Source organism: Drosophila rhopaloa, unplaced genomic scaffold (assembly GCF_018152115.1).
Source record: "Drosophila rhopaloa isolate 14029-0021.01 unplaced genomic scaffold, ASM1815211v1 contig_2, whole genome shotgun sequence".
In the NCBI taxonomy this organism is placed as follows: Eukaryota; Metazoa; Arthropoda; class Insecta; order Diptera; family Drosophilidae; genus Drosophila; species Drosophila rhopaloa.
This window is the reverse complement of record NW_025335083.1, coordinates 20,383,077-20,409,614: the sequence shown is the minus strand read 5'-3', so window position 1 is coordinate 20,409,614 and position 26,538 is coordinate 20,383,077. Positions and strand designations below refer to the sequence as shown.

The 26,538-nt window shown below is 37.6% G+C and overlaps 1 protein-coding gene across 6 annotated transcripts in view; it reads left to right on the top strand.

The window, feature by feature from the left end:
* LOC108049170 (tyrosine-protein phosphatase Lar) overlaps window positions 1-26,538 on the top strand; it is a 123,671-nt gene that overhangs the window by 48,543 nt on the left and 48,590 nt on the right. For all 6 annotated transcript variants that reach the window (XM_044459533.1, XM_044459534.1, XM_044459537.1 and 3 more), the window contains exons 4-5: window positions 12,852-12,983; window positions 13,072-13,233. In XM_044459533.1, the coding sequence (XP_044315468.1) occupies window positions 12,852-12,983; window positions 13,072-13,233 (294 nt within the window). The remainder of the gene's footprint in view (window positions 1-12,851; window positions 12,984-13,071; window positions 13,234-26,538) is intronic.

Genomic DNA, 26,538 nt, shown 5'->3' with positions numbered 1-26,538 from the left:
TGTTGCTTTGTTTTTACTTTTTGTTGTTTATGCGGGCCAGACACTAACCCTCTCTGCGTCGCATCAATTTTACATCAATCCATATCGAAACGAATGGATACCATGCCCACCCACATGTTTGGTTTTTTTCTTTTGTTACTCGACGTTGTAGTAAGTTGATTTGCATATTTTTGGTATTTTTACTCTGTTTGTTCTCGATTTTTTCACAACATTAGCAAACGCATCTTGACTTTGCAGTCCAACCAGCCCCCAAGTTCACTTTTGCTGACTTTCCCTGCGAAGTGCAGATGAAAAAGTCAAATTTTACGAAATTTATGGGGCAGTTTGTCTTACAAAGCATGTTGTATTCTTATGTGTGTGTGCTTGTGCCATTTTTAAGTAATTTGGGTAATTTTTCATAAGCTGGCATTCAAACCTACCAGAATTTTATATTATATAGCACCATTTTGTGGTATTTGTTGTACATTTTGTTTGACTGCTTAAATATTTGATATGCTGGTTATTAAATAAATTGACACGTGTTTTTCTTTGCACATATTTGTATATTTAGCAGGCACAACAAAGCAGACATGTAAATTCCAAGATAACTTTCCCGACAAAATAAAATTGTTGTGAAGAAAAACATACATAAATCCGTAAAAACAAGAACCCTGGGAACCCTTTATAAATATATTTGTTGTTTACCTTATGCACATTCTATTTTATATCTTTATTTTAATTTCCGAATTTTATGTACCTGTAATGCCCTGCGGAAATGGCTATCTCCAAACATACCTAATTGTTATATTTTCTGGAACGAATTCTCTGGCAACAAATTAATTAGTTAAGCTTTGTTGTCATATTGTAGCTTCATTAATTAAAACCCAGGCAACGTTAAGCCCATACGAAAAACGCAAACCAAAGCCTTGATTCCCAGATTTGCTCTAGGCATAGATAATGAATAATGAAAGCATGAAAGTCATCACGAGGGATGGATAACTTTTTGCACATTCCGTTCGGGGGAACTTGGATCAGGCAGCGTTTTGTCAAAAAGTTAAGTTGTGCATTTTTCTGGCCAATAAGGAAATTATTTTACATGATTCAGCATATATCGCAAAAGTGAAAGTAATTACAAGAAAAAGCAGCACTATCATCCTGAACGCGTATAGAGAGTCATCACATGGCTTAGAAAATGGTAAAGATTCCTTTATCTGTCCACGAGAGGTAAACGCAGGATTCTCGGAGATGCAAATTGATGACTTTTGATTGCTGTACACGATTTATGAGTGTGCACATTCCCAGAAATGTGGTATATATGCACGTTTGTTGTGGGATTGTATTTGCATGTTATTACTTTTACTGTAACATAGTCTAAATGCATTAAATATGGCAAACTAGATAATTGATTTATTAATTTATTAGGTTAAATAAGTCATTTGGGAATGTGTTTTCAATAAGGGAATATTAGGCAAACAAAAATGGTTTGATTCTTAATTAAATGCACAAAGTATATTATTAAAATAATTTCCCAGCTTAACCCTACTATTAAGTAAATCCTTTGGTTTTTGTGTAATTTTCTCTGTTGAAAATATTAATTTAACTTAATAAAAAAAGCTTTTATTTATGTATTTACAAATTAAATTTAGTTTTATTCTATGAGTAAAGTTTTCATTTAGAGTTAACAATAGGGGTCTGAAAAAAATGATTGTTTAGTAAAAAGAAGGTTTTCAATCGAAAAAACCCAAAGGACTGCCATACGTTAACTTATTGATTTACTATTTTGTGGCTTGAGTGTTCGTGTACTTTCTTTTATCAGTGACTTTGACCGCTGTTACCTGGTTGCGCTTTCACTTGTTCCTGTTCCCTTCATACCATCATTGTCCAGGTTTACTTTGGAATTGCTCGTCGTCGTCGTTCCTCCCCTGTGGTTAGATAACCAGTGGGATGGGATGGCGTGGGTGGAGCAGGAGGAGTTGGAGGTGGACTTGGAGGAGGAGGAGGCGTGAGCAAACCCGGTGACAATGCGCGCACATGACCCCTTTTGCTTGACCTCACTTATCTTACTTAGTGGTTTAGTGCGCCCGGTTCTCATGGTCGGTTTTAGTCTGGTGTTTGGTCAAAGACAAAAGCCGTAGCTCCTCCCATTGACGGCCCCGCATCCCCCCTTCACTTTTTGATATTTATGTCGCCAGCTGTTAGCATTAGTGGACTGGCTTTTAAGGCGAGCAAATGTTGGCTGTATGTGGTGCTTTGTGGCAAAATGTGGACACAGCTCGCCCACATTTTGCTGCTGATATTGTTGTTATTGCTGTTGTTGGCGCATTAGGCTTTGGGGCCACAAAAGCTTAGGCTTTTCCTCCTTATGGAAGAGTTTTTGCGGCTGCCCAATATCCATTCCATCCCCATCTGTTTTTTCCCCCACCGCCGACAACTGATGTGTGTGCGGGCAATAAACTTGTCGCTTGTTATTATCGTCTTAATCGTCTCCGACTCGATCTTTTTTTTTGGAACATTAATGTATATATATTCTTTTTTTTTTTGTTGGGTGTTATTTCGTTCTTTTATGTACTACACTCCCGCCCTTGTCGTAATTGCCTGTCGTTGCAACAGTTGGGCAAAGCATGAAAATTGATGAAACTTTCACTAAGCACTCCGTGAACTTAGCTCCACTTTCTAACTTCTGGCTTCTGGACGACCTGCGGTGCTGGTTTCGCTTCATGAATTTACATAAACCCTTAGACTAGAGAACATTTATCAAATTTTGAAAGTACCTGGATATTTTCACAACCGTGTTTTCTGGTGATGCTCTAACAAAAATGAAGAAGTTGTAATACGAAAAAGACTCTTTAGAAGATTATGAAATGAGTTTTAGGATTTTTTAAACCGTTTAGTAATTTTAATAGCTTAAATTGGAAAAATATTATAGAATTTAGCAGGTTCAAACATTGTTTAGATAAGAAAAATTGTTATATTTTATAGAGTATCGATTGTTATGCCTTGTTTAAACTCAATTCATGGTGTACCATTACAAGAAGAGTATCCAAACTTCTTAGGAATGTATGTATGTATGTTTATTTTTTTAAATAATGCGTTTAGGGCCACGTGACAAAGTTGTGAAACACAAATGCCTATAGAGTTCCCCCTCTTCCATTTCCCTCCATAATCTCGACGCGTCGCGACATTTGCTGCATAATAATAAACAAAAGCAAAAGACTCTAGACGGGCGGGCAGAAAAAAGTCAGCGACAGGCAGCGATTTGAGAAACAATAAAACAAGGACTAGCCGAGAATAGAATGGAGTGGGGGTACATACTGCCATCCTGGGTGGGTTTTTGCCATGGCCCGGATGAAACAAAGGGCCAAAAGAGGCAATGCATACTTTACGGCTATATGACTGTAGGCTTAGCGACAAAACATTTATGCTTTGTTGGATTTTGTAAAGGAAACTCGGGACCTGACGGGATTGTCTCCGTCTGGTAGTTTCGCCAGGTTCAGGCGGCGGGAGATGAGGCTACATATTAATTCTCAGCTCAAAGGTTAAGGTGAGATGGGAGATAAAGAAGTTTGCCGCTGGATTGGGAACCAGCATGGTATTAGGTTTATAAATGGCAAAAGCCAAATGGGGTGGGGTGACTTTCAGAAGATTGAGCTGAATGTTAAATGTACTAGTTGGGTTCCAAGGCATGTTACCTGGAAAGAACGATTTTATAAATTTGCATTTTAACTTTGATTAAAAAGAAAGATAAGATATTATTTTTCAACAGAAATATCACTTAATCAAGGCAAAGAATTGTTTAACCGCCTAGAAAGATCTAGAAAGTTAATAAGACTTAGAGCAATCCCACGTCATTATATAAAAGGAATTTAAATAACTTTAAAAACGATATTTTAATAGCTTTCCAACCATAGCTACTTTAAAGTAGTTCTTTAAGTTCTAAAAGATTGATTTAAATAAAATTTAATACAAAAATTAAAGCTTATTTATGACTGTCTACTTGTTGCTTGTTAATTTTAACAAAAATAAGCAAAGAAAACGAAAATAAGCTATATCAGGTTCTAACTTAATGACATACTCCTCAAAACTTAGCATTCCTGTCTCGTATTCGGAAACCTCTGCAGAACGCGAGAGAATCTTATGAAATACATGGAATTCATTTTAGTTCCTCAACTTGACACCGGCTTAGCCGTGTGCTTTTTGAAGAACTTTCGCCAAGTGGCGAATGCCAGGAGTGTTTGTCAGAGTAATTTCGTGCTATTTATCAAGGTATGACAATGCGGATTTCGCAGGCATTTAAAATTCCAGCAAATCTCAAACTTCAGATTTGCGCCTCACTTTTTGGGGGCACGTGTAGAGAGTAGGGCTTCCATAGAAGCAGTTGGCCCCGGGCTTACTTTGCATTGTTTTTCCTGAGAGCTCGACTTAAGTGTGGCTGAATGTTGTGCGCACATTTGGCTGCCAGCCATTCTTGACTGTTGCCTACTTACGGGGGCTGCCGCCGCCTTAAGTTAATGCGTGTGTTGAACCAACATCAAGTGCTAGACAAGTTTTTCGACTGGCCAACCATCTGGCCGGCGGCTCTTTTGGCAGCTTATAAATAACGCAAATTAAACAAAACAGCAAAAATGAAAAAGAAACTTTGCGGCTGGCAGGAAACTTTTTCTTCCATCATGATCAACATCAATATATGTAGATGTTTGTATGTAGGTATCTCCACCAGAGAATGTATATACTCAATATAATTTCTGTCAAAAGTTGAAACTAATGAAAGCCAAAAGCCATGCTAATAATAATAAAACTTTGTCCTGCACTCCTCTGGGCAAACTTTTTGCATTGTCCCTGTCGCTCGCACCTCACCTCCACTCACAGGCTCACCGAAACATTCGGTTGACACTTAGGCTTTAGTTTGGTTTTGTGATTGCTCCGGCAGTAGATGAATCTCTATATGCATCTAATACATTTCATAAATATTATGACAAGCTCAATAAAATATCAAAGTATGCTTACTGAGGCGTCTACGTGCGCAAAATGAAAGCAAGGCACGGAGATCTTTTAATGGCACGTAGACATTGGATGCTCTATGCGGTATATTGTTGTAATTATTGATCATATTGATTTATGATTATGATTGTAATGTAATTATGGATATTTTGTTTTTATTAAACACCAAGAAAAGAGGATAACTAGGATCTTATGGGTTTTTAAATTAAGTAGAGTGTATTTGCAACTATACATTTTTTATGTTTCCATGCATTTGTTAAAATCAATAAATTAAAACTGGCTTACACCTTTAAAAAATTTGATATTTTTGATCTTTTAAAATGTATTTCATTATATTTTGGACTATATTTTAAAATGTTATCCTATGCTTTTTTACGTAGCTGATATGCCTACACTGTTAACGTTCCCCAAATCTCCTTCAATTTGTGGATTTATTTTGGCTTTGGTGTTTTGGTTTTTCTCCTGGCAATTTGGCAAGTGCCCGGGACAGTTTATGAAATTGCCAGGTTGTCTGCAGAACATTCCTTTTTCTTGTCATCATCATTGTCCTTCCAGCTCCTGTTGTTGGGTTTTTTTTTTGTTTGTCGCTTGTATCCTGTTCACTGGCAATCATAAATTGCTAGGGCCTACTCGCCAAGGATATCGCAGGATTCCGTGAAAGTTGGGGGGGACTAAAATCAGACTAGAGAGGACCATACCACACGTGTGTTGCGTCTCATAAAGTTTGCGGCATTTTAAGCTGCCCCAGCTTACTAGGTAATCCCGCATAGAAATAATGAGTGTTGCCATGTGGCCGAACGTCTTCGGCTTGCTTTCCTTTTAAAAAACATACAGATAGATTGTAGTGTTTTGGGTCTGGGGCAAAAAACAACAAATCCCCATTTAATAGAGTAGGCGTGAGGGCATTGAGAAATTCCGCCATTAAATATGCTGTGGTCTATGAAATTTTGTCTCTCACACAGAATAGTTTTTCCATCCAGCTAAAGCGAAACCGCATCCCAGTCAAGTAAACTTTGCCATGTCCTGTATGCGCCATGCCTCCAGGCGAAGGATTCTCTCTCTTCTCGACAGACCCTCTTCGCACGTGTTGACAATTTTTTGGCCACAACTTTACATTAGGCTAGAAGCAAAAACTAATTATATTAAAATGTCATGGAAAATTGTTCGTACTTTTTTGTTTTTATTCATGGCTGTTGGCTCTGGCATTGGTCGAAAATGCTGGCCGGGATTTTGAGTTTGGCCAACCAGTTGGTTAGTTTATACAGTTTAATGCATACACAAACGTGTGAGTTTGCCAAGTCATTTTTGGCACAGGAACTGAGATGTGGCTACAAGTTATGGGCTAAAAGTTGTTGCCGAACTTTTGCTAAGCCTTTTAATGGATATTTAAATGAAGAGTTAAGTGGGTCAGGCCGGGAAATATTGAAAACCAAATCAACACACTCGATAACAAACTTGCAATCCAAATGCTCGGTATTTTCACTAATTCACAATCCATAAATATTCTATGATGCTTCATTGATAGTTAAGATGGCCCAGTTTACTTCTGCCCATATCGAAACCAAATTGAAGTGAAGCGATAATTTACTTCAATATCTGTTTTGGGGCTTGCCTTGACAGATGACAGCTGGTTGAAATACCTTTTTCAATAACCCTTTTGAAAGGGTTGTTTACGGAGAATGGTACATAAAAATAATCATTTTGAAACCTTGCCTTTAAAACTGTACACATTTTATCACCTTTACATCAATGTCAGCTTGGACAAGGTTACTTTATATTGTATTGAGTGCACTTAAGAAAAAATGTATAATTAAATAATGTAAAATTATATTTCTATTCTATTCTTATTTAGTTTAGAAAATGATTTTTCTTTAAGGCTTTAACACCTTGTTATTGAAAAACTAATGTTACAAAAATATTTTTAAAATATATATAATAATTATTATAAATTTTAAATTGACTCTTAATTTTTCCAAGACTTTGGTTAAAAATGTTCTGTGTATTAGAACCAACTAACACGCTTTTAATTTTGATTAATGGCATCAATGTCGACATTTTGGCCCGCATCATTTATATGCCTGACTGACCGAGCATTCGGCGTAGGCCTTTCTAAAACTTTATACCGAAAGTTTTTTATTTTATTTTGTTGTTATCGATTCCATGATGAATTGCCCTGCACGATTCGGTTGACACTTTGTCGAATCCCGACCAGAGTTTCGCCGAGTCCAAGAAATACGTTCGCTTTAGCAATTTAATTAAAATTTTCAACTGCATACTTTCCCAAGGAGTTGGTCATAATCGCTTGCTGTTTTTCCTTCGGTGTTTCTCAACTGGCGTAAAGTTTATTTTTATTACTCTTTCAAGTAACATTAAAATTTAGTTGCATACGCAACAGCTCCAAGGAGGGCGGACGGGATTCGTTTGGCTATAAAAATCCTCCAGTGTAAAACTATGCTGCGCTTTTATAAGTATTTTATTTGTAGCATCCCAAAGGAGGAGGAGGCACGGTACGGCACGGCACGGCACTCTCTGTTCCTTAGACTCAGCAGATTTAGCAATGCTTTGCCAAAGTTGCCGCATTAAAAATACAACGCGAGGGTCGAGGGTTGAGAGGTTGAGGGGTTGCAACCGAGTTGGTTGGTTGTGCCAAACACACAGAGTTGCAATTTGCTCATAGGATTTGGGGGGGGATTGGGGGGGGAAAGTGCCCCCGGGGTAGGGTGGGAAATGCAATGAATCGTTAAATTTAGCATCGTATTTCAATGCAATTCAGTAGAACGAAACGGAAAGAAAGCGCTTCTGATGCTGACAGGTGAATTGCAGCTGTCAGTCAGTGGAAACGAACCGCTCGGCTCATCTTCTCCTATTCCATTCGTTTCCTCTTTTTCCCTATTTTTCCCCGTGCTGCCTGCCAAATGATTTGTCCCCAACATGCCCACACACATATATACGGACTTATAGAGTTGGGCAAGCAGCTTAGCAGCTCATCCTTCCTGTGCAGCAGCATCTTAGGACTATTTGCAGGGAGGAGGGGGGCGAAGGGCAATGGAGCATTGCTATACAAAACCTGAACCCCTTTGGCCCATAAAATGTTACCCACTCGCACTTTGCACTTATTAAAAAGTCGTACTCTTGATGTGGGGTTAAATTCTGGCTTCGGGCATAAATTGCCAGAATGTAGACGCCGCAGCAGGCCTAACTTTTGAAGTTTTTCCCTAACTAGGCCTGGGGCCATAAAACCCAGCTGCATACTTTACGATTCTCTCTCCAGCATATGCTGATTTTATATATGCACACATCCATATGCCGGCTAAAGTAGAGATTGAGGCATATTCCCTATTTCTTTTTTTTTTCCCCCGTGAATGCCACACGGGGTCAATTTTTATGAGCATTTTGGCATATTGGAAAATGGGGCCAAAAGTTATGGGTATAATTTAAAGGGGAAAAACGAAAACGAGTTCAGCGGTGGCGGCAAAAGGGGCAGACTTATCATACATTTGGCGTAATTTAGTGGCTTCTGTGGAAAGTTGAATTTAGCAATCGTATTTGCAAATATATAGGTCTTAAATGTTACTAGATATTGAAGTGGAAAAGGTATTTGTTAATTATTTTTTTCTACTATTGCCTGCATAATATACAAATGGTATAAATATTTCCAATCATATTAATGTGGTTACCCCTACTTTTTCTTTTGCAAATTTAATTTAAATACATTTTACAAAAATGGAAATAAAATCTAAATAGTCAACATGGAAAATGCATTATACATACCTATTGTTGTACGTATAGTAGATTTTAATAAATTAAAAGGATCCCCTTGAATGAAATTAATCTGAAGTAGACACCTTGGTGGATATTTGATTTAAATTAAAAAAAATCCATTTAATTTTTTACCCTTGGCCTATCATCCTTTTATGATTCACTTGACCTATTATCATTTTCATCTCTCAATTTGCACTTTGACCCATTCTCGCTTTGCCTGACCCTGTTTTTTAGTTCTATTAACTACGCCCCTGATTGGGAAAAAAGCTTATAGAATATATTTCGCAAAATCAATTCGAATTTTCTATTTCATGTGGAGCTATTTTTTTCTGAACTCTTTTTTTGTAGCGGCCATAGTAAAAATGTTAGTATTAATTTCCATATAAATTGCTTGAATGCGCATAGTTGTATTTGTGCCCGTGTGTGCGAGTGTGTGCCAGTAAGGGCTTAGTGTGTGTGCGAGTGTATCTATAACTGCACATTTCAAACGCTCAAATCAATTTGCACATATCAACAACGAAATTGTTTGCTCAATGTGGACTGCGTTGTCGGAGCTTCATTTTTCCACCCGAACGTGCGAAATGAAAAATCAGCAAAAAGTTGCACGCGAACCAAACTGGCTGCAATTTCGAATTCCTTGATTTTCGCCTTTCATAACCTGCGGCTATGTATTTATGTAATCTACAAATTTCATTTGCTATGCCTTTAATCTTTGAAACAAGCAATGAATCCCCGGAAATATCAGCCACGAATAGCACAAACATAATTAAATTTATTTAAATTTTATCTCTGTATTTTCGCCTAAAACCAACAACGAGCAGTGTTGGCAATCCCGCAAATAAACACAAATCCCTGTTTTATAGCCTTAATGATACGCTTTTTATGAGTCGGCACGGAAGTGTCTTGAATGTCTGTTTTGCTTTTCTCTCTTTTTTTTTTTTTTTTTTTGCATTTGCCTTTAGCCATTGCCATGCCATCAAATTGTTTAAGCAAACATAAAACTTTACAAATGCGAGAAAAAAATATTTACCGAGAATTTGCGTTCGCCTCTGAAGTTGGCAGAACCTTGGAGGAAAGAAGAGCTCATTACAGCCACAAAAACCAATATGCTTATTGCTGATTCGCCGACAGCTCAGACATGGCTATAAAAACTGTTAACGTAAGCGTAAAATGCTTTCAAGTGCTTCGCAAATCTAGCAAATGCACGCTGGCAAATCATTTTGTGGGGTAAGGCGTATTTTTATTTTTTCCCCTTCGTCTTTTATAATGAGGAAAAGCTGCAATTGTAGTAGGTGGCAAAATTATTTCTGCTTTTGCCAATTTTCTGCTTCCTTCAAGATAACTTTTCTTAATTTGCTGCCAAATGAAAGTGATTAGTATTTTCTCTATGAAAATATAATGTCTAAAATAAGTATTCGAGAAATTAAATATTTTTTTTGTGATGCTGCTTTAACTTATTGCACTGTCGCTTGGTCAGAAAACTTGTCCGACCAAAGTTGAGACGATAAAGTTTTGTAAATGATACACACTGACTATGCCGCACGGCAGCAAATTTGCTTCTATTATGGCCAGGCATCGCAAACCAAAATAGTCTGCCCACAAAGCGGTAGCCAGAGGATGCTTGCCTTGTGGAAAACTTTAAATTATTTAGACTACTCTTACATTGTACGGTGGACAATGACCCCAAGTTTTTAAGCCCCTTTTAGTGACGAAAAAGCTATAGTACTATTTCAATAATACTTGGTTGCAAGTGAACGGCGTAATTGGCTATTGAGTGGTTTTCAAAACGATAGAGCTTATTGAACGAAATCAGTTATATAACAATAAGTTGTAGCATTAATATACACATAAATTGAAATCATAAAAAATAAAAACACCTGGTTAATCTGCTTTATCTTACTATGTATTATTAATATATAATAAGACAGTTTTAAGTAATTATCTAGTTAATGATATTGTCTAACGAAGTTAGGATAATTTTAAGTACTTCTTACACACTTTATGGTTTAGCACTATTATTAAGTATATATAAATAAAAACGGCAGAGATTCAATGAAATATAACCGAAGATTAAATAATATATAATTCGCGTTAATCGGAAGCAAATTTGTCGTCGTTCTCGTGCGCGTTTTGTAACGTCATTACTAACCGGTCTGATGCCCATTACAGATGCAAATTATTCGGATATACCATATATACAATATCTCACACGTAAGTCTAGCTGCGGCCTTAGGTGCTCTTGCTCAACAATTTAAATGTCGCGTTTTATATTTAATTTCAATCAAGAACTGATGCAAAAAAAAGAAAAAAACCGAGAATGAAAATCATAAATCCAATTGATATGTTGGGTAAACTACTTTACGTTCCGGGTCGACAGGAGCGTATTTCTGACAGAAAGCAGGACATGGCCTCTGCTGCTGCTGCTGATGCTGATGCTATTGCAGCATGCAACATGCACATGACAATATTTTTGCTGGTTGTTTAACGTTTCGTGATTTTTGCCAGATTTTTAATGCCACACATCTGTTTTCCCTGCCACCGCCTGGCTTCCCTATTCCCGCAATCCTCGCATCCTGGCATCCTTTTTGGCTCACTCACACATTTGCGAAGCACGTTCGCCGAGGGTGTGTGTGAGTGTGTGTGTGGGCAAACAACATGCGACGTTGTATTGACAGCATATTGTGACAAATATGTAAAAAGAATATACAAAAACTCTCGCTCAGAGGAACGAGCAAAAAGTGAAATGTATGAAATAATGGAAATGCATTCGAGTTATTCAGCAGCAGCTTTAAAACGACTGATGCCCAAAACAAATAATAAACTTAACGTAAATATAGTTCTTGGACATAGAAGCTCCATAATTTTGTAGATCTCTTTTTTCCAAAATAAAAGCTAAAAGCAAACCGAGTTATAACAAGAAAGGAAAGCTAACTTCGGGCGGAGCCGAAGTTGATATACCCTTGCAGAATACTCTGTAAATTATATTTTCCAAAATTATTCATATGATGCATTCTTAATACTCATAAAAAATCCCAACTTCGTAACTTTAAAAACACCAAAGTTATGGCATTTCCGATCAATCAGTTATATGGCAGCTATAGGATATAGTCGGTCGATCCTTATGAAGTTTGGTAGGTCGGATTGATTGGCCAAAAATAAAACCCATAGAAAATCCCAACTTCCTAACTTTACAAACACCAAAGTTATGGCATTTCCGATCAATCAGTTATATGGAAGTTATAGGATATAGTCGGCCGATCTTTATAAAATTTGGTACGTCAAATTGAATGGCCAAATACAAAACCCATAGAAAATCCCAACTTCCTAACTTTAAAAACACCAAAGTTATGGCATTTCCGATCGTTCAGTTATATGGCAGCTATAGGATATAGTCGGCCGATCCCGGCCGTTCCGACTTATATACTGCGTGCAAAGGAAAGAAGGGTGTGTGCAAAGTTTCAATTCGATAGCTTTAAAACTGAGAGACTAGTTTGCGTAGAAACAGACAGACGGACAGACGGACAGACAGACGGACAGACGGACAGACGGACAGACGGACATGGCTATATCAACTCAGGAGGTGATCCTGATCAAGAATATATATACTTTATAGGGTCGGAGATGTCTCCTTCACTGCGTTGCACACTTTTGACCAAAATTATAATACCCTCTGCAAGGGTATAAAAACTCAGTGTAATAAAAACTGTGTTGATGACAGATGCCTACTTAACGCTCATATTAAACTCCCAAATAAAATAAAAATTAAACGTAAATATGATTCTTGCACATATTTTTTTCGAGAAAGCAAACCGAATAATAAAATCTTTGTAATGATGAAACTAAAAAACCGAACGTAAATATAGTTTTTGAAGATACATATGAGCTTTATAAATTTGCAGATATTTTTTTTCCAAAATAAAAGCATACGGAATATTATAACTGGCTTGCAGATTAGCAAGGAAATTTCGGCGGGAAACCCAGCATGTGTGGCGTCAAAAAAGGCGCTCAAAACGTTAAATATATAAGCCCGCAATAAAATTGTTGCCTTTGAAGAGCCTTTTAAGCCCAGTTAGTAACCCATGTTGGCCATGTTCTTTTACGACCCTCCACAGATCCGCCGGAGATCATCAGGAAGCCGCAGAATCAGGGCGTTCGAGTGGGCGGCGTTGCAAGTTTCTATTGTGCGGCCCGCGGTGATCCGCCTCCATCGATAGTGTGGCGCAAGAATGGCAAAAAAGTTTCGGGTAAGTTTCAGCAGTGGCCTCCCCATCTTCCCATCTTACCCAAAATCCCCTTCTTAACCGGGCCTCGTTATGTTTTCAACCCTTTCAGGAACCCAGTCTCGTTACACGGTGCTGGAACAGCCCGGCGGGATTTCCATACTCCGGATTGAGCCGGTGCGGGCAGGACGCGACGATGCCCCCTACGAATGTGTGGCTGAGAACGGGGTGGGCGATGCCGTTTACGCAGATGCAACTCTAACCATCTATGAAGGTAAGTGCCACGCCGTCATCGGCATCATCCTGTGCAGTTATTTATGGCTGTCGAGTGCAGCTTCCTAATTGAACCCCTCTCAATGGCAAATGCACTGGAGCACATTCTAGTGGCTTAAAACGAGCTCAATGCTGGAAAGTTTCCATCACTGAGTCAGATATTTTCAGAAAATTCACAGATAAGTTGTTATTTGATAACCTTCGATTTAAATTATATTGATAAAATAATATAAAAAGAGCTCACACTTTAAGTATCAAAAATTACTGAATTTTTAACAAATCGATTTATCATTTAAAACAACAAGATGACATCTATGGTTCAATAGTGCCTTAATGATCTAGGGTGGTTAGCTTTTAAACCTTTATAGTGAGCATACATTTTTACTACATTAAAATTCAAAATACATTTTTTTGTTTGTGTTTTTAAAAACAAAGTTTCTATTACCGAACTAACTGAATCCTTTTATTTTCCGGTACACGAAGAAAAGAGTCGTGATAGAGCGACACAAAAAGTTTCGTTTAGTATGCGTCGCAATGTAAACTACGTTCATACATTGATTTTGAATTAAAACTGGGCAAAGAAGTTGGCGTAAATGGTAAACTTTTGGGGAGCAGAAACCACCAGGCCCCCAAGGGTGGCGGTGGAAAGTTATTTGCCAGCTTGTTTGTGTGGCTTAAATTACTTGCCAAAATTTACTTTTGCTTATTTACAACTGTGCAAAGGATAAAGTTTTTGCTCTCTAAGCCTAATCAAGTCTGTGCGGGGCGGATGGGCTTGGATAGCCAGGCAATTGAACTAATTTGCTTAAACTGAGAGCAGGCCAAGTATTTATACATTCTGCTCTCATTTCTCCCACTCTTTTCGTTACCAAATTATAAACAGCAAAAAGTTCAATAACAAAAATTCTTCTCCCTAATGGGACTTGAACGTGGGAAAGGGAGAAGTTATAACTTTTAATGAGATTAAAGCAGCAAATTATTTGGTAAATCAACTCCAATACAAAATACATATTGATCGATGGTCTCTGGACGGTTGAGTTTATTCGAAGTGAATTCAAATTCTTGGTAAATTAATTAAAAGCGATTTTGGCTTATAAAGTAGTCAAATTCGTTCAATGTTTTTAAACCGATTATGCCACTTTCTTAAGGAATATGAAACATTTTAGTTAGTTTCAAAATGAAGTCAAATTTATATTTTTGCTTTGATAAATCAATTAAAAGCGGTCTTGGTTTATAAAATAACAAAATTGTTTAACTTAATTAAATTATTAAATTTATTATTATATATATATTATTTATTAAATCAAAGCATTTCATTTGGTTTAAAAATGTTTAATATTAGGAATGACAAACGAGCTTAAAATAAATGTAAAACATTTGTCAGAGATATTAATGCATTTAAAGGAATCTTTTTTAGACCATATTGCAAAAGGAAAATTAGAATGCTTTGATTAGTAAAGGACGAAGCAATCCGGTAACCAGTTTATATATCTGTGGAAATTCAAAACAGGATAAATTAATATTGATTGATTTCCATGTTTTGTGTGTCTCAAAGCCCGGTTGTGTTAATAGGTAACGAGGCGAGTGCATTACTTTACCTTGGCCTGCCTTTGCAGTCTTGTGCAGAACTTTTACCTTCATTATTCGCATGGTTGTTAGTCCCCGCTAAACTACACTAATTACTTCCATATGGGGCCTCCATTCGCTTTTGAGTCTATCGGCGAGCGTTACAACCTGCCACAAATCAAATGCACACCAATTACGTGGCGCCAGAGTGCACAGAGAGCATAATCAACTGGCATAATTAACAACTAAAAATGCCAACGTTGCCACCGGCCGCATAAAAAGTCCAAGTGAGCGACCAGGATAGAGACATTGTGGGAAAGGGAAGGGTAGAGGGAGGCCGGACCGGCCATAGTGTATCAACACAAAAATATTTTTGCATCGTTCACCTGGCCTCCGTGCAATTTTCACACATTTTGCGGTTCCCTTTGGCGGCCTCATAAACAACCAACAAACAACTGGCTAAAGCCCAAACAACAACAATAATAAACAAGCTAAAATAGCTGGCAGACAGTAGTAAATTATAAGTTGGAGCTGTATAACTCCTAGACTTGGGGATAAACTAGTGCACATTACTCATACGCCGCGTACATAAATTTTCCACCCAGCCTTCGGGTACGTAATTATTTTCCGTTTACAAAATGACTGCCAAACACCTGGAAGTCATCAGTGTAGGTTGTGGGTGTGATTATGGTTGAAAATATGGTGAATAATAAACAGATTTCCCTCCAAAAAAACATATCTATCTATATGTATGACCAAGTTGGGTAAGAAATTACATGTAAAAGTTCTGCAACTTAAAACCAAAATTTATTACCCCGTTTTCTGAGAACCCCATTTTTGCTTTGGCACTTAATTAAAATGTTGCATGTAGTGTCAAGAGCAAAACATTCATCCAGAGATTCAGCTGAAAACATGACCGCCATCCGCAGATAACAAAGTCACACAGCCAAGAGCAGACTGTCAAAAAAAAAGAGTAAACCTCGACTTAATAGCAAAATAATAATGCAGCCAACAAATGGAAGACAGCATTATAATAAATACACTAATACCAAAAAAATAGAATAGCAGGGCGGGAAGGGAAGGGGGAAAAAGCAACTTATCGCTTGCTATAAATTTAGTCAAAGCGTGCGGAGAACAGAAGCAATCAGCCAACAAATTGTAAACAGTAAATTTCAGCAGCCAGCAGTGAATGGGGCGGTGAGTTGGCCAAAAGACCGGGCCACATTAGCACTAAATCGCAACGACTAACGCAGTCAGTTGGTTAAGCGTTTCGGGCATAAATACACACGCAGAATAGAGCACAAAACAAAAAAAAAACAAAAAGAAGAAGGATGCTGCGGAGTCACGCCTCCGGTGAGGAGATTTATTCCCCCAGACAAAACTAATCTTTTTTCCGATATTTGCATAAAAAACAAACATGTCAAAAAATAAATGTAAGAGCGAGAATCCGCTTCACACAGTTTTTGTTTTAGTTAATCTCCCCTATTTTTATACCCTTTACAAAAGGTATTATAATTTCAGTTAAAAGTTTGGAATGCAGTGAACATATATATATTCTTGATCAGCAGGAGAGTTGATCTAGCTATATCCGTTTGTTAGTCTGTTTGTCCGTCCATCTGTCCGTTTATACGCAAAATAGTCTCATAGTTTTAAAGCGATGAAACTTTCTCAAAAGTTTTTTTTTCTATAACAGAACGTGTTCGATCGAACGGCTACATAATATAGAAACTATGGGAACAAATAAAAAAATTATAACTTTGTTGTTTTTTAATTTTATAAAAATCAGACGACTGTATCTGTAGCTCCCATTAAAATTATCTAAAATTTTATCATAAAATCGACATAGCTTCATTGTTTAGAAACTTAGTCGTTTTATAGAATTTTAAATTTTTGTAAAAGGTGCAAGGGTATTTAAACTTTAACTTTCCGGAGTTTGCTTCCTTTCTAGATCCCCCTTTTTTTGGGGGAGTGCATAAAGCTGCAAAGGCAAACAGGGGGATTTACTGTCCCGCCCCCTTTAGTCAAGATATTGCTCCAGTCGGTGAGGAGACAGAGTCACGTTACTTCCAGGTGTTGCAGGTGTTGCAGCTGCAATCTATCCAAAAACCTGGCCCGTGTGGGTGTGTCAGCTCGTCGGCTTTTGTGGCAAGGAGTTGCAGGAGTCCAGAGCCCAGCTCCTCATACACACACACACACACACACGTACTCATCGCTGTGGCAAGTGTTTTTGATCTCGAGCTGCGCTTTAGCCTGTTGAGAATTTTGATTAAAAATGCTTTCACGTGAAACTCAAACGTGCCCCAGCTCTGCTGCTCTGCATATGTGGGCGCCTTTATTGGCATTCGGGGTGGCGTTTATTTTTTCGCGCTTTTTCCCGGCGTGTGTGTGAACATTTTTACATTGAGATTTATCACGCAAAAAATAAAAAAAAAACGATATGCATACATATAAGCGCGTGAATGGTGAAACAAAGGTAGAAAAAGGTATGCGAACAAAAAGTTAAAAGTATAAACTTGCCACATGCCACGGTTACTTTTTACATGCGAATATTAATTGTCAGTGTTTGGATGCTGCCACTGTTGTGGCGTATGATTATCTAAAGTAATTAACTAAATGTATTTTTAAAGGCAGTAATTTAAAGGTGTTAAAATAGTTACAAGTTACAAGAACTTTGTTTGTTATAGGTAAGAGCAACTTTATAAAAAAGTTGAGCACATTTAAACATGATTTCCCTGTGAGATACCTAAAAATTTTAAGTGTAACATATTTATAGTTGTTCGAAATTTGAACATGATTTGTTAAACTATTACGATTTTTAATAACTAACAAATTTTTGTAGCCTTTTTAAACTTTTGTAATCTGTGAAGCATTTAATTATTTTTTGGGTTATCCCCTTTCCATTTAGTTACAGAATCTTTGTAGCTTCCGTTGTCGTGGTCTAGACGGGCGAACAACTAATGAAAGCCACTGCCTTACTGGTAAATTGCAATAAAATCATCTGAAAGCCAATCTACTTCGCCGCAGAGCGGCTACTAAAACAGAAACCGGCAAACCCAAAACAATTTACTTTTAAATTTGCCTGCCAAAAAAACATTTTAGCACCTCAAACAGCCAACAATCTTCCCTTTTCTGGTCGCTCGTCGCATCCTGGCAATCCCTGGGCTAAAAACAATATGCCGTGGAGGTGGAGGCGCAAATAAATTTCATTAATTGCCAGCCGAAAAGGAGACTGCGATGGCATCGTTCTAGCGTTTCGCAGTTGGGGGCCGGGCGCATTCATTAATCTCACTTTATAGTAATAAGCGGCTTTGCTGGTTACGGTTTGGTTTTCTCCTTTTTTATTCCCTTTTTTTTTGGGGTTTTTTGGGAGGGAGAAGTCCGAACTGGTGGACCATTAGTTTGGGCTTGATTAAAACGCTGGACTGAACAGGGAAGCTAGCCTGCACTTGTTGCAAAGTCAAATGGCATGTCCTGGGCATTGGGGAAAACTTCATCCTTGGTTCTCTCGCCCGCTGTGCTGCTCACATAGACAAACATTGACAATACACTGGGCGCATTTAACTGGCCAACGGCATTGGCCACATCCTCGGCCAGGAGTCCTCTTCGTCCTCGTCCTCATCCTGGACCTCTTCCCTTAGCACCGTTTGCGGTTTGCCTAAAAAGTCATATTAATAATGAAAATTCCACAGTAGCGAGCGAAAAGTTTAAATGGGCGAAATTTGCTGCGGAGAAGAGACGGCTACTTTTAGCCCTGCAGCAATGCAGCTGTGGCACCAAGCTGTGCCAGGAATAAGGATCCTGGACTACAGTACAATGAAGTGTGTGTGCTGCAAAGTTATTGGGCTTATAGCTGTTTATATTTAATGTATGACAAAAGTGCTGAACTTAAAGCAAAAAGTCTAGAAAAAACTGCTCACAATAGCCAGTCAGCCAATCTACATTATTGAAAAGTTGAAGTAGTTAAACTTTCCTAACTTCCATAGCTAAAATAAATTTTGAGTCAATTATTTTTAAGTTACTCGATAGATTTTTATTGTTCTTAATTTATGGAGTTTCAACAAATTTCATCTAAAGATGAGTTTAAGTTAAAGATAATCATCTGCGATATGTATTCAAATTGTATTTCCTTTTTTTAATATTACATATTTTAAATATTCCACAGTCAAATTGCCAACAATGTCGTATAAAAAACCTCGCTTAACGCAAATACTTGTCACTTCATTTCCATGAATTATCATTTATTATGACCATATTTCAACATGGTAACCACTAACGGTGTTGAATAAATTATGCCATAATAGTTCAACTAAACACAGCCCGCTGCTTTTCGAATCTAAACCAATTAAATGTACATCTCGCACACTCGAATTTCACTTAATATGATTTGTGCTGCCGAAAAGCCATAAAGTGGCGCTCTAAATTGCAAAAATATTTCAAAAACTCGCCACCGTATATATATTTCTGGCAATTGCTGAGTTGCGTGTGAGCGAATTGCACACGTAAATATCAAAAGTCGTCGTCTTAAATTGTGTAACTTGCTGGCTGCCTTTTCAATGGGAAAGCAGCAGAAAATTTCCTCCAAGTCATATTGCAAGTTTGATGGAAAGGAGTCACAATAGGTGGTGGAAATGAAGGAAGCCCCAGTTACCAAAGATTTTAATCAAACGACTCGAACAGGCTTAGAACGCATTGGTAAATGTATTTGGAGATTAGCCAAGTTAGTTTGAATTATACATGAACTGGAGGTGACGAGAGGAATATATTTTATATCATCTAAATCCGATTTCCGTTTCCTCAAGGCTGCATTCGATTTTTTTTTTGCTCTAACCCCAATATACACATTTTATTATGCCGGAAAATGCATTTGAAATTCATCAGTAGAAATAGGTAGCAGACCTAGATAGATACCCACACATGACAGTCCGCTTTTGCATCTATATATATATCTATATCTATATATATCTATCTGCTCCGCCTTCAATCAACCCACTTTTGCTTCAGGCTGCCAAGTAAGTGCAAGTCAGTCGCCTCTTTTCCCATCCGCCATCTCAGTTTTTTTTCGGTATTAAAGTTTCAGATGTAATGACGTTAAATAAAATTGGAAGCGACTTCAAAAAATTGAACTTTTATTGGCTTCACGAAAAAGAAAAAAAAGGCGAAAATAAATATGAAAAGTGAAATTGCTTGCTTTAGTTCACTATACAGTTTTTTACATGCAATTTATTCCTATTCTCTCTCATCAATTCTCTTTTGCTTTCGTTTTTGTTCGATAGTGGATCGCAACAATAGCTTTGTGAAACAGATTGTTGTAAGTACTGCAATAAAAGCTGATGATAAGCTATCATTTTCGACACAATGCAAGTCTATAAATACGAAATGCAATAAATGTTTCAGTTAAGAACAGATGAATCTTATAGTCTCGTTATACGTCATTCATAGTACTATTTTCTCTGATTAAATGAGTTATTTTTATCTAGATAATGTATGCTTGGTTTTATTACTCTTCTCCCTATTTCGACTCTCTTCAATTTGTATTAAACTTTAAGCAACTCCTAAATCTTTAACTACAATTTCTCGGGGTTCGATTTATTTTTTTGTACCTTAATAAGGTTTATTTTTGGACCTTTCTAATGTTTGTACGTTTGACATTGGCATATTTATAAACTATGATGATTTTTTGGATATAACTTCAATTAATTCCGCGTTGTTCATTGTGTAAATATCTAAATTCTAAACTCTAAATTCAACTTAATTAATTCCCTCCCGCTGAGAGCTGTGTTCAACTGGGAGTTTCTTTGCAAGACTTGAATGTGGCACCGCAAACACACTCGGGAAGCGAATTTCCCCGTGCTCAGCCAGCCATTCATACATAATTTCAGCTTCTATAAGCAGGCACTGTTTGTTTATTATTCTATTCCCGCCAAAAAAAAGAACAGGGAATTTATTTTTTAAAGCATACTTTTGTGGGCAGAGCTGTCTTTTGTAGTTGTGTGTTGGCTTTAGTTTTGGCTGTTTTGGCTGCTTTGTTTGGGAAATGCATTGTACAGCGACTGGGGCTTTTCCAGAGACCACGGTGAAGCTAACAATGATGGAGACGAAGTCATGCGGTTATATTTTTGACTGCTAAATAATAAATGCATTTACCCGACACTCGATCGTTGCCCGGAAATGGAAAATTCCGTTGTGCTCGTGAAATATATTTTACACGTCAACAGTCAGAATGCCTACGACTTAATCAAGCATTTTTCATGATGTAAAGTTCGTTTGCCTCGCAGGCAAATAAGTAAGGCATAAAGGGGGAGGGGGAGGGAAAGGACGTGTTTTTGCCACACACACACCTTGACGTGATCCTGACACGACTTGACATACGATGCCACTTACGATATGTCTTTGTTTCCTTTCCGTTTGCTTTGTTTCCCCCCTCGTCCTGTTCTTATTTATTTGTTTGTTCTTGTTTGCCTTGCCTTTTGATATCTCAACTTTTGGGCGCGTGGCTTTGGCGACACTTAGCGCATTGTAAATCGAGGCAATCGTCCTGTGTGTGTATGTATATATTTGTTATCGGTGGCACAGACAGACAACAAGGACCTTCGACTTGTCACAGGGTATCACAGCCACCCTCTACCACCCCCTGCAAAAATTCTTGTTTATTTATTTATTTTTTCATTACATGTGTAACAAAGTTTTGCATTTGCTTTGAGCATGTCACACATTAAACAGAAAAAAAAAATCTTGAAAAAATTCTAAACATGTGAAATTTTTGTAGCCCCACTTTTTATTTGGGATGCTGTTTGTTTTTTTTTAGCATACGCAGAAAAAGTTTTTACTTATCTGTCATGTGGAGTTGGGTTAAGAAGGGGCGAAAGGGGAATGGAAACAGGTCATCCTTTGTCAGGCATTTGACATGTGGCATAAATCGCGTAAAACAATTGTAAACAAGTGCAGAGTTGGGGAGGTTTCCAATTTCTCTGTTTTGCGTTTCACCAAAAATTGCGAATCGGGAGTGAAAAATTATTTCGGCTTGTCAGGATGTTAAAGATCCAGCAATAAGTCAATTGGAGGGCCTAGGAAAAACGTTGAAATATTATACGTTGTAAGCTCTTGGCTTTCACATATCCTAAATATTAATGTCAACACTCTGGCATTTGAGTGTTAATTAATAATTGGATTTCTCACGGAAATATTCCATTTTTCTAAAGGAAAATGTGGGTAATATTTTGCATCCCTTATTTAGGCAAATTTCCTCCTTCTATTTGGCTTATCTGCTTTTTACCGCTTTATCTTCTATTTCTACCCCAAAAGAGCTTCTCGCTTCAGTCCATAAACATTGTGTTTAAGTTAATACCAGAAAATGTCTTATTTGACACTTTTTTCCGGACATTTCATCTCATAGTTTATCACTTACTCTTGCCGCTCAAATAATTTTTAGCTTAGCTCAACCGTTTTTTCGACCTTTTTGCCGCCACCCAAACAAAATGCTCAATGAGCCATGCAAAAAGGCGTCGAATGCCCTTTGACACTGACCAGCAGCAGGACCAAAAAGGAAAAAAAAGGTCGAGAAAAAATAGTTGACCGCGTTTTCCAGAGGGCGAGACCTATCTAAATGTCACTAGCTTATCACATATGAAATATCACATAAACTAACGCAAAATGTCAAACTTGCAGCCAAGCCAAAAGGGTTTGGGTTTATCCCGCGGGGAAATGGCTTCTGCTTTGACTTGTATGATTTACGATGGCCTATCAAAATGGCAAGGCGCAAAAGTATTCTTACATCGCTATTTTTTTTTATTTTTATTTTAATGCAAAAGCTGGTGTTAAAAGTTAATCAGTTACTGCCGATGTTGTTGCTCTTTTTTGTGTTGCGATGAAAAATGGTCCCGTCGAGTGAGTGACATTTCATTAAAAAAATAGGGGAAGGTCTGGGGGTCAGAGAGGTATTCTGACAATGCCAACACTTACACAGTCAATTGCACAAATCTGGCCAAGTTCGGAGCCCATTCGTCGCTCGATTATAATTTAATCTAGTGTGGTATGTGCGACAAGACGACTCGCAGACTGTGGAACGTGACGCCGCGCACACATTACCATTTTTCACATCGTTTTCCTGCCCTCCAAACGAAACAAAACACGAAAAAAATAAACCATACCATGTACTATATAAGGGACCGAGGCGAAATAGAAGTGTCTGTCATTTTTATAAATAACATTTTCCGAGTATGCAAAAGCGTGCCCCAGGAGCGAGCAACATCTGTGTGTGTCATTGTCACCGACTTGAAATATGTGCCAACAATTTTGTAGTATCATAACACTGCGTTCTTTTGGGGCACCCCAACCGATAAATCTGCCTCAGCGTAATTAAAGTAATTGCAAATGGAATTTCTTCTAGTGTCGCTTGAAGGCGCCGATTAAGCCATTTATGCCAAGGCAGCGGAAAAATGTTAAGCACTTTCCTTTTTGCGAAAGAACGAGGTTGGGGGTGGTGACCTCCTACTGAACTTGAATTTGTGTGCGACGGACTAATTAAAGCATTTTGGTTAAGGGTAAACATCAGCAAACGGAAATACGTAGTGGAATTTGGCTGGCCAAAGTCAAGTCAAGTCAAATCAGCAAAAATGTATGTGAATTGTGGACTAAAGAGGCTTTTCTTTGGACCCTGGAAATGAGGCTTACACATGAAAATGCAATCAAAAAATGTGCAGACTTAAAGTTTTGCGAAGTGTGAGTATTTACAATCAAGCTTCGATGCCCCTAATTGTGCTTTTAATGGTTAAAAAGCTGGGTAATTTTCAGCTGCAAATTCTATGTAATATAATGAAAATGCATGGGTTTGCTGTTTTGTTAGCCTTTCATCCATAGCAAGTTCATGATGTACCTTTTACTAAGCTAAATGTTTTTGCAGCCACATTATTTTAAGGTTGTTTCTGTATATTATGCACAGGATGTACAGCACATCAAAGTGTATTTTATTATCACAGAGTGTTGCACAGAATTGAATGATTTACGAGGTTACATCACTCTAGAAATTTTAATGTTCTTTTTTATATTCTACGGTAACGTTTTTTCCGAGCTTCATTTGGCATTCCTTTGTTTGGGTAAGACCTTCCTATAATAAATTCATTACGCATTTGTAAAAATTACAAATTTAATAAACTGACGTTCTATTTGAAGGTAACAGTCTTTTAAAGGGAAACAAATATTGGTTTTTATACAAACTTAAGTGCTTTAAATTTAAATAAAGTTACGGTAAAATGTTTAAGACACTTATTTAGTTAGCTTTTGAATGCTTTCGTTTGAAAGAAAAATAACTGGGTATTTTATTTGAAGAACGGCGTTTAAAATCCTTCCGCTCATTATAAAATGCAGTGGAGAACATTAACCGCATATGGTGGTGTTTGTGTTGGTGGTGCCACCAAGTGTGGGGCACATCCAGCCGACATCGCACCACCAGGTCAGCCACCCAGTGTGCTTTTTCATAATTTTCCGCACACAATGAACGTTACTAGCCTTGAGCCAGTTGAGCCCTCCGCCCTTCCACATATGCATTTGCCTTTGGATAGTGGCTGAAACGCCCGGAACCCGGCCAAAAACCCCACCAACCACCAGCCATCTTTTGCTCACAATTAACCTCAAAAATGAGTTTCCATTAAAAATGCCCCGGAGTCATCGATGTTGTTGGCCATGTGTGTCGCTGCATTGTTGCCTGTCTGGGTTCGGGATCGCCCTCCACAAATTGTGGCTGCAACACAACGCCAGAAACTTTACGACAGCGCCACGTGACGTATGTTCGAGCTGTCAGTTGTGTTTAATGTTTTGCATAGTTTTTTCTTTTCCTTTTCTTTTCGTATCTCATGCTTTCTTTCGTTCCTCGTTCCTTTGTTTCTTCTTTGGCACTTTTACAGTGCTATCTCGTGAAGAAAATGCTCTACTTTTTAATTTGTCTGAGTGATAATTCCTTAAAGATAAAGGTTTTGCTAAGTGAAATATTTTATGTTGCTACAATACTTTGAGAAAAATAATACAAAATTGAATCCCTAATTTAATAATAATTTCATTACCAGAAAACTGCAGGGGTTTAGTTACTAATGTATTAGAACTATATAACCGAAACTCCGTACAAACTGTGTGACATGGAAAAGTGATTTTTGAAGCAACCACCATGATAATCTCTTGAGATTTAAATGACACCCTGTAATCTATTACTACTTACCAAAGCATATTTGCAGTTTTAAATACGTATACGTGACAGCTGCACATCTCCTCGCACAATAAATGTCCAACACATTAATAATTCCATCTCCATTTGTTTTGAGATGGACTTGGGAAAAGCAATTAGACTCTTGATCGTACTAATTGCCGAGGCATTAATACGAGCACTATTGATTCCATGCCACCCACTGAAAGACGTGCTACGATTGCAAGGACTTGGTCTTGGTCTCGAGTGACCACGTTTTATTGCAAAACGAAGTCTTGACCACTTTGAAATTGAATTTTAAATTAATAAACGTAGCGGTTGCATCAAGAATTACAAATTTATATGCATCGTTCTTCTTCGTTGTCCTCGCTCCGTAGAGTTCCTGCCGCGTTCCAGGCATTGTGGCCAAATCTATGCACATTTTTTGTTAGCCGTGATGCCCCCAAACTCCGAACCTGGCTCCTTCAGCCTTTTCCATCTTGATTTTGTTTTGTTGCCTCTTGTGCGCATACCCTGTAACCACAGGTATGCATATTTGGAAATGGGGATAGGATAAGCTGACTGGTTAAATATTTTTACAGTACGAAAACTGATTTCTGAAGAGCAAAGCCATAGAACAGATTGAATAATACAAAATTAAATTTTACATTTTTAATTCTTACTTGTACCATGGTTTGCAACTTCCATTAAAATAAAGTCTTGAATAGTCGACAAGTATTTATAATTTGGTTTTTAATGGTTAGAAAACATATTTCATAGAGTGCTGCTGCTAAATTTATAATTTGTACAAACTAATCTGAATCTTTCTGTTTATAATTTTTCATGATATAAAAATATATTATGTTGTAATTTTAAAATGATTTTTAAATAAGTCAAGCCTCTAAATAACTGAAAAAGCAATTGTACATGCAATTGTACTAATCTGAATCTTTCTGTTTATAATTTTTCATGATATAAAAATATATTATGTTGTAATTTTAAAATGATTTTTAAATAAGTCAAGCCTCTAAATAAGCAATTGTACATGCCCTAAGCTTTTCAATATATTTTTATTTATATTAATTCATTTTGTGACCACGCCTAAGAGGGTATTATACGACTCCAGTGAGGACTCCTTGGTCGATTTTTCCGCATATAAATCTTGGTTTAGCCGACTGCTCTTTCTTGCCGCCCCACGCCACCCATTTTTTTCGCAGTAGTGCTGCCTTTTGGCTAGCTGCTTGTATTTTTTATATCGTTTAGTTCCCTTTTCACTGCTTCCTTTCTCTTCTGCGATTTCATTTTTTTTTTTGTGTTGCCTTTCTGTTCGCCCCTTTGTTGGCATGTTTTGCTTTTGTGGTTTTAATTCTATTTTCGCTATAAATTGTTTCGGTACGCTAACATTTTACAAGGCGCCAGGCGTCGAGAGCGCCGTGTGGCGTTTCACAGTTGGCTGCTGTCCGTATCCTGTGCCCGCGTATCCGTGGCTGCATCCGTGTCCATGTCCTGGCGTGCAACTAATTACATTTGCATATCTATGGCAGAAGTGGAAATGCGGCTCACCGATAT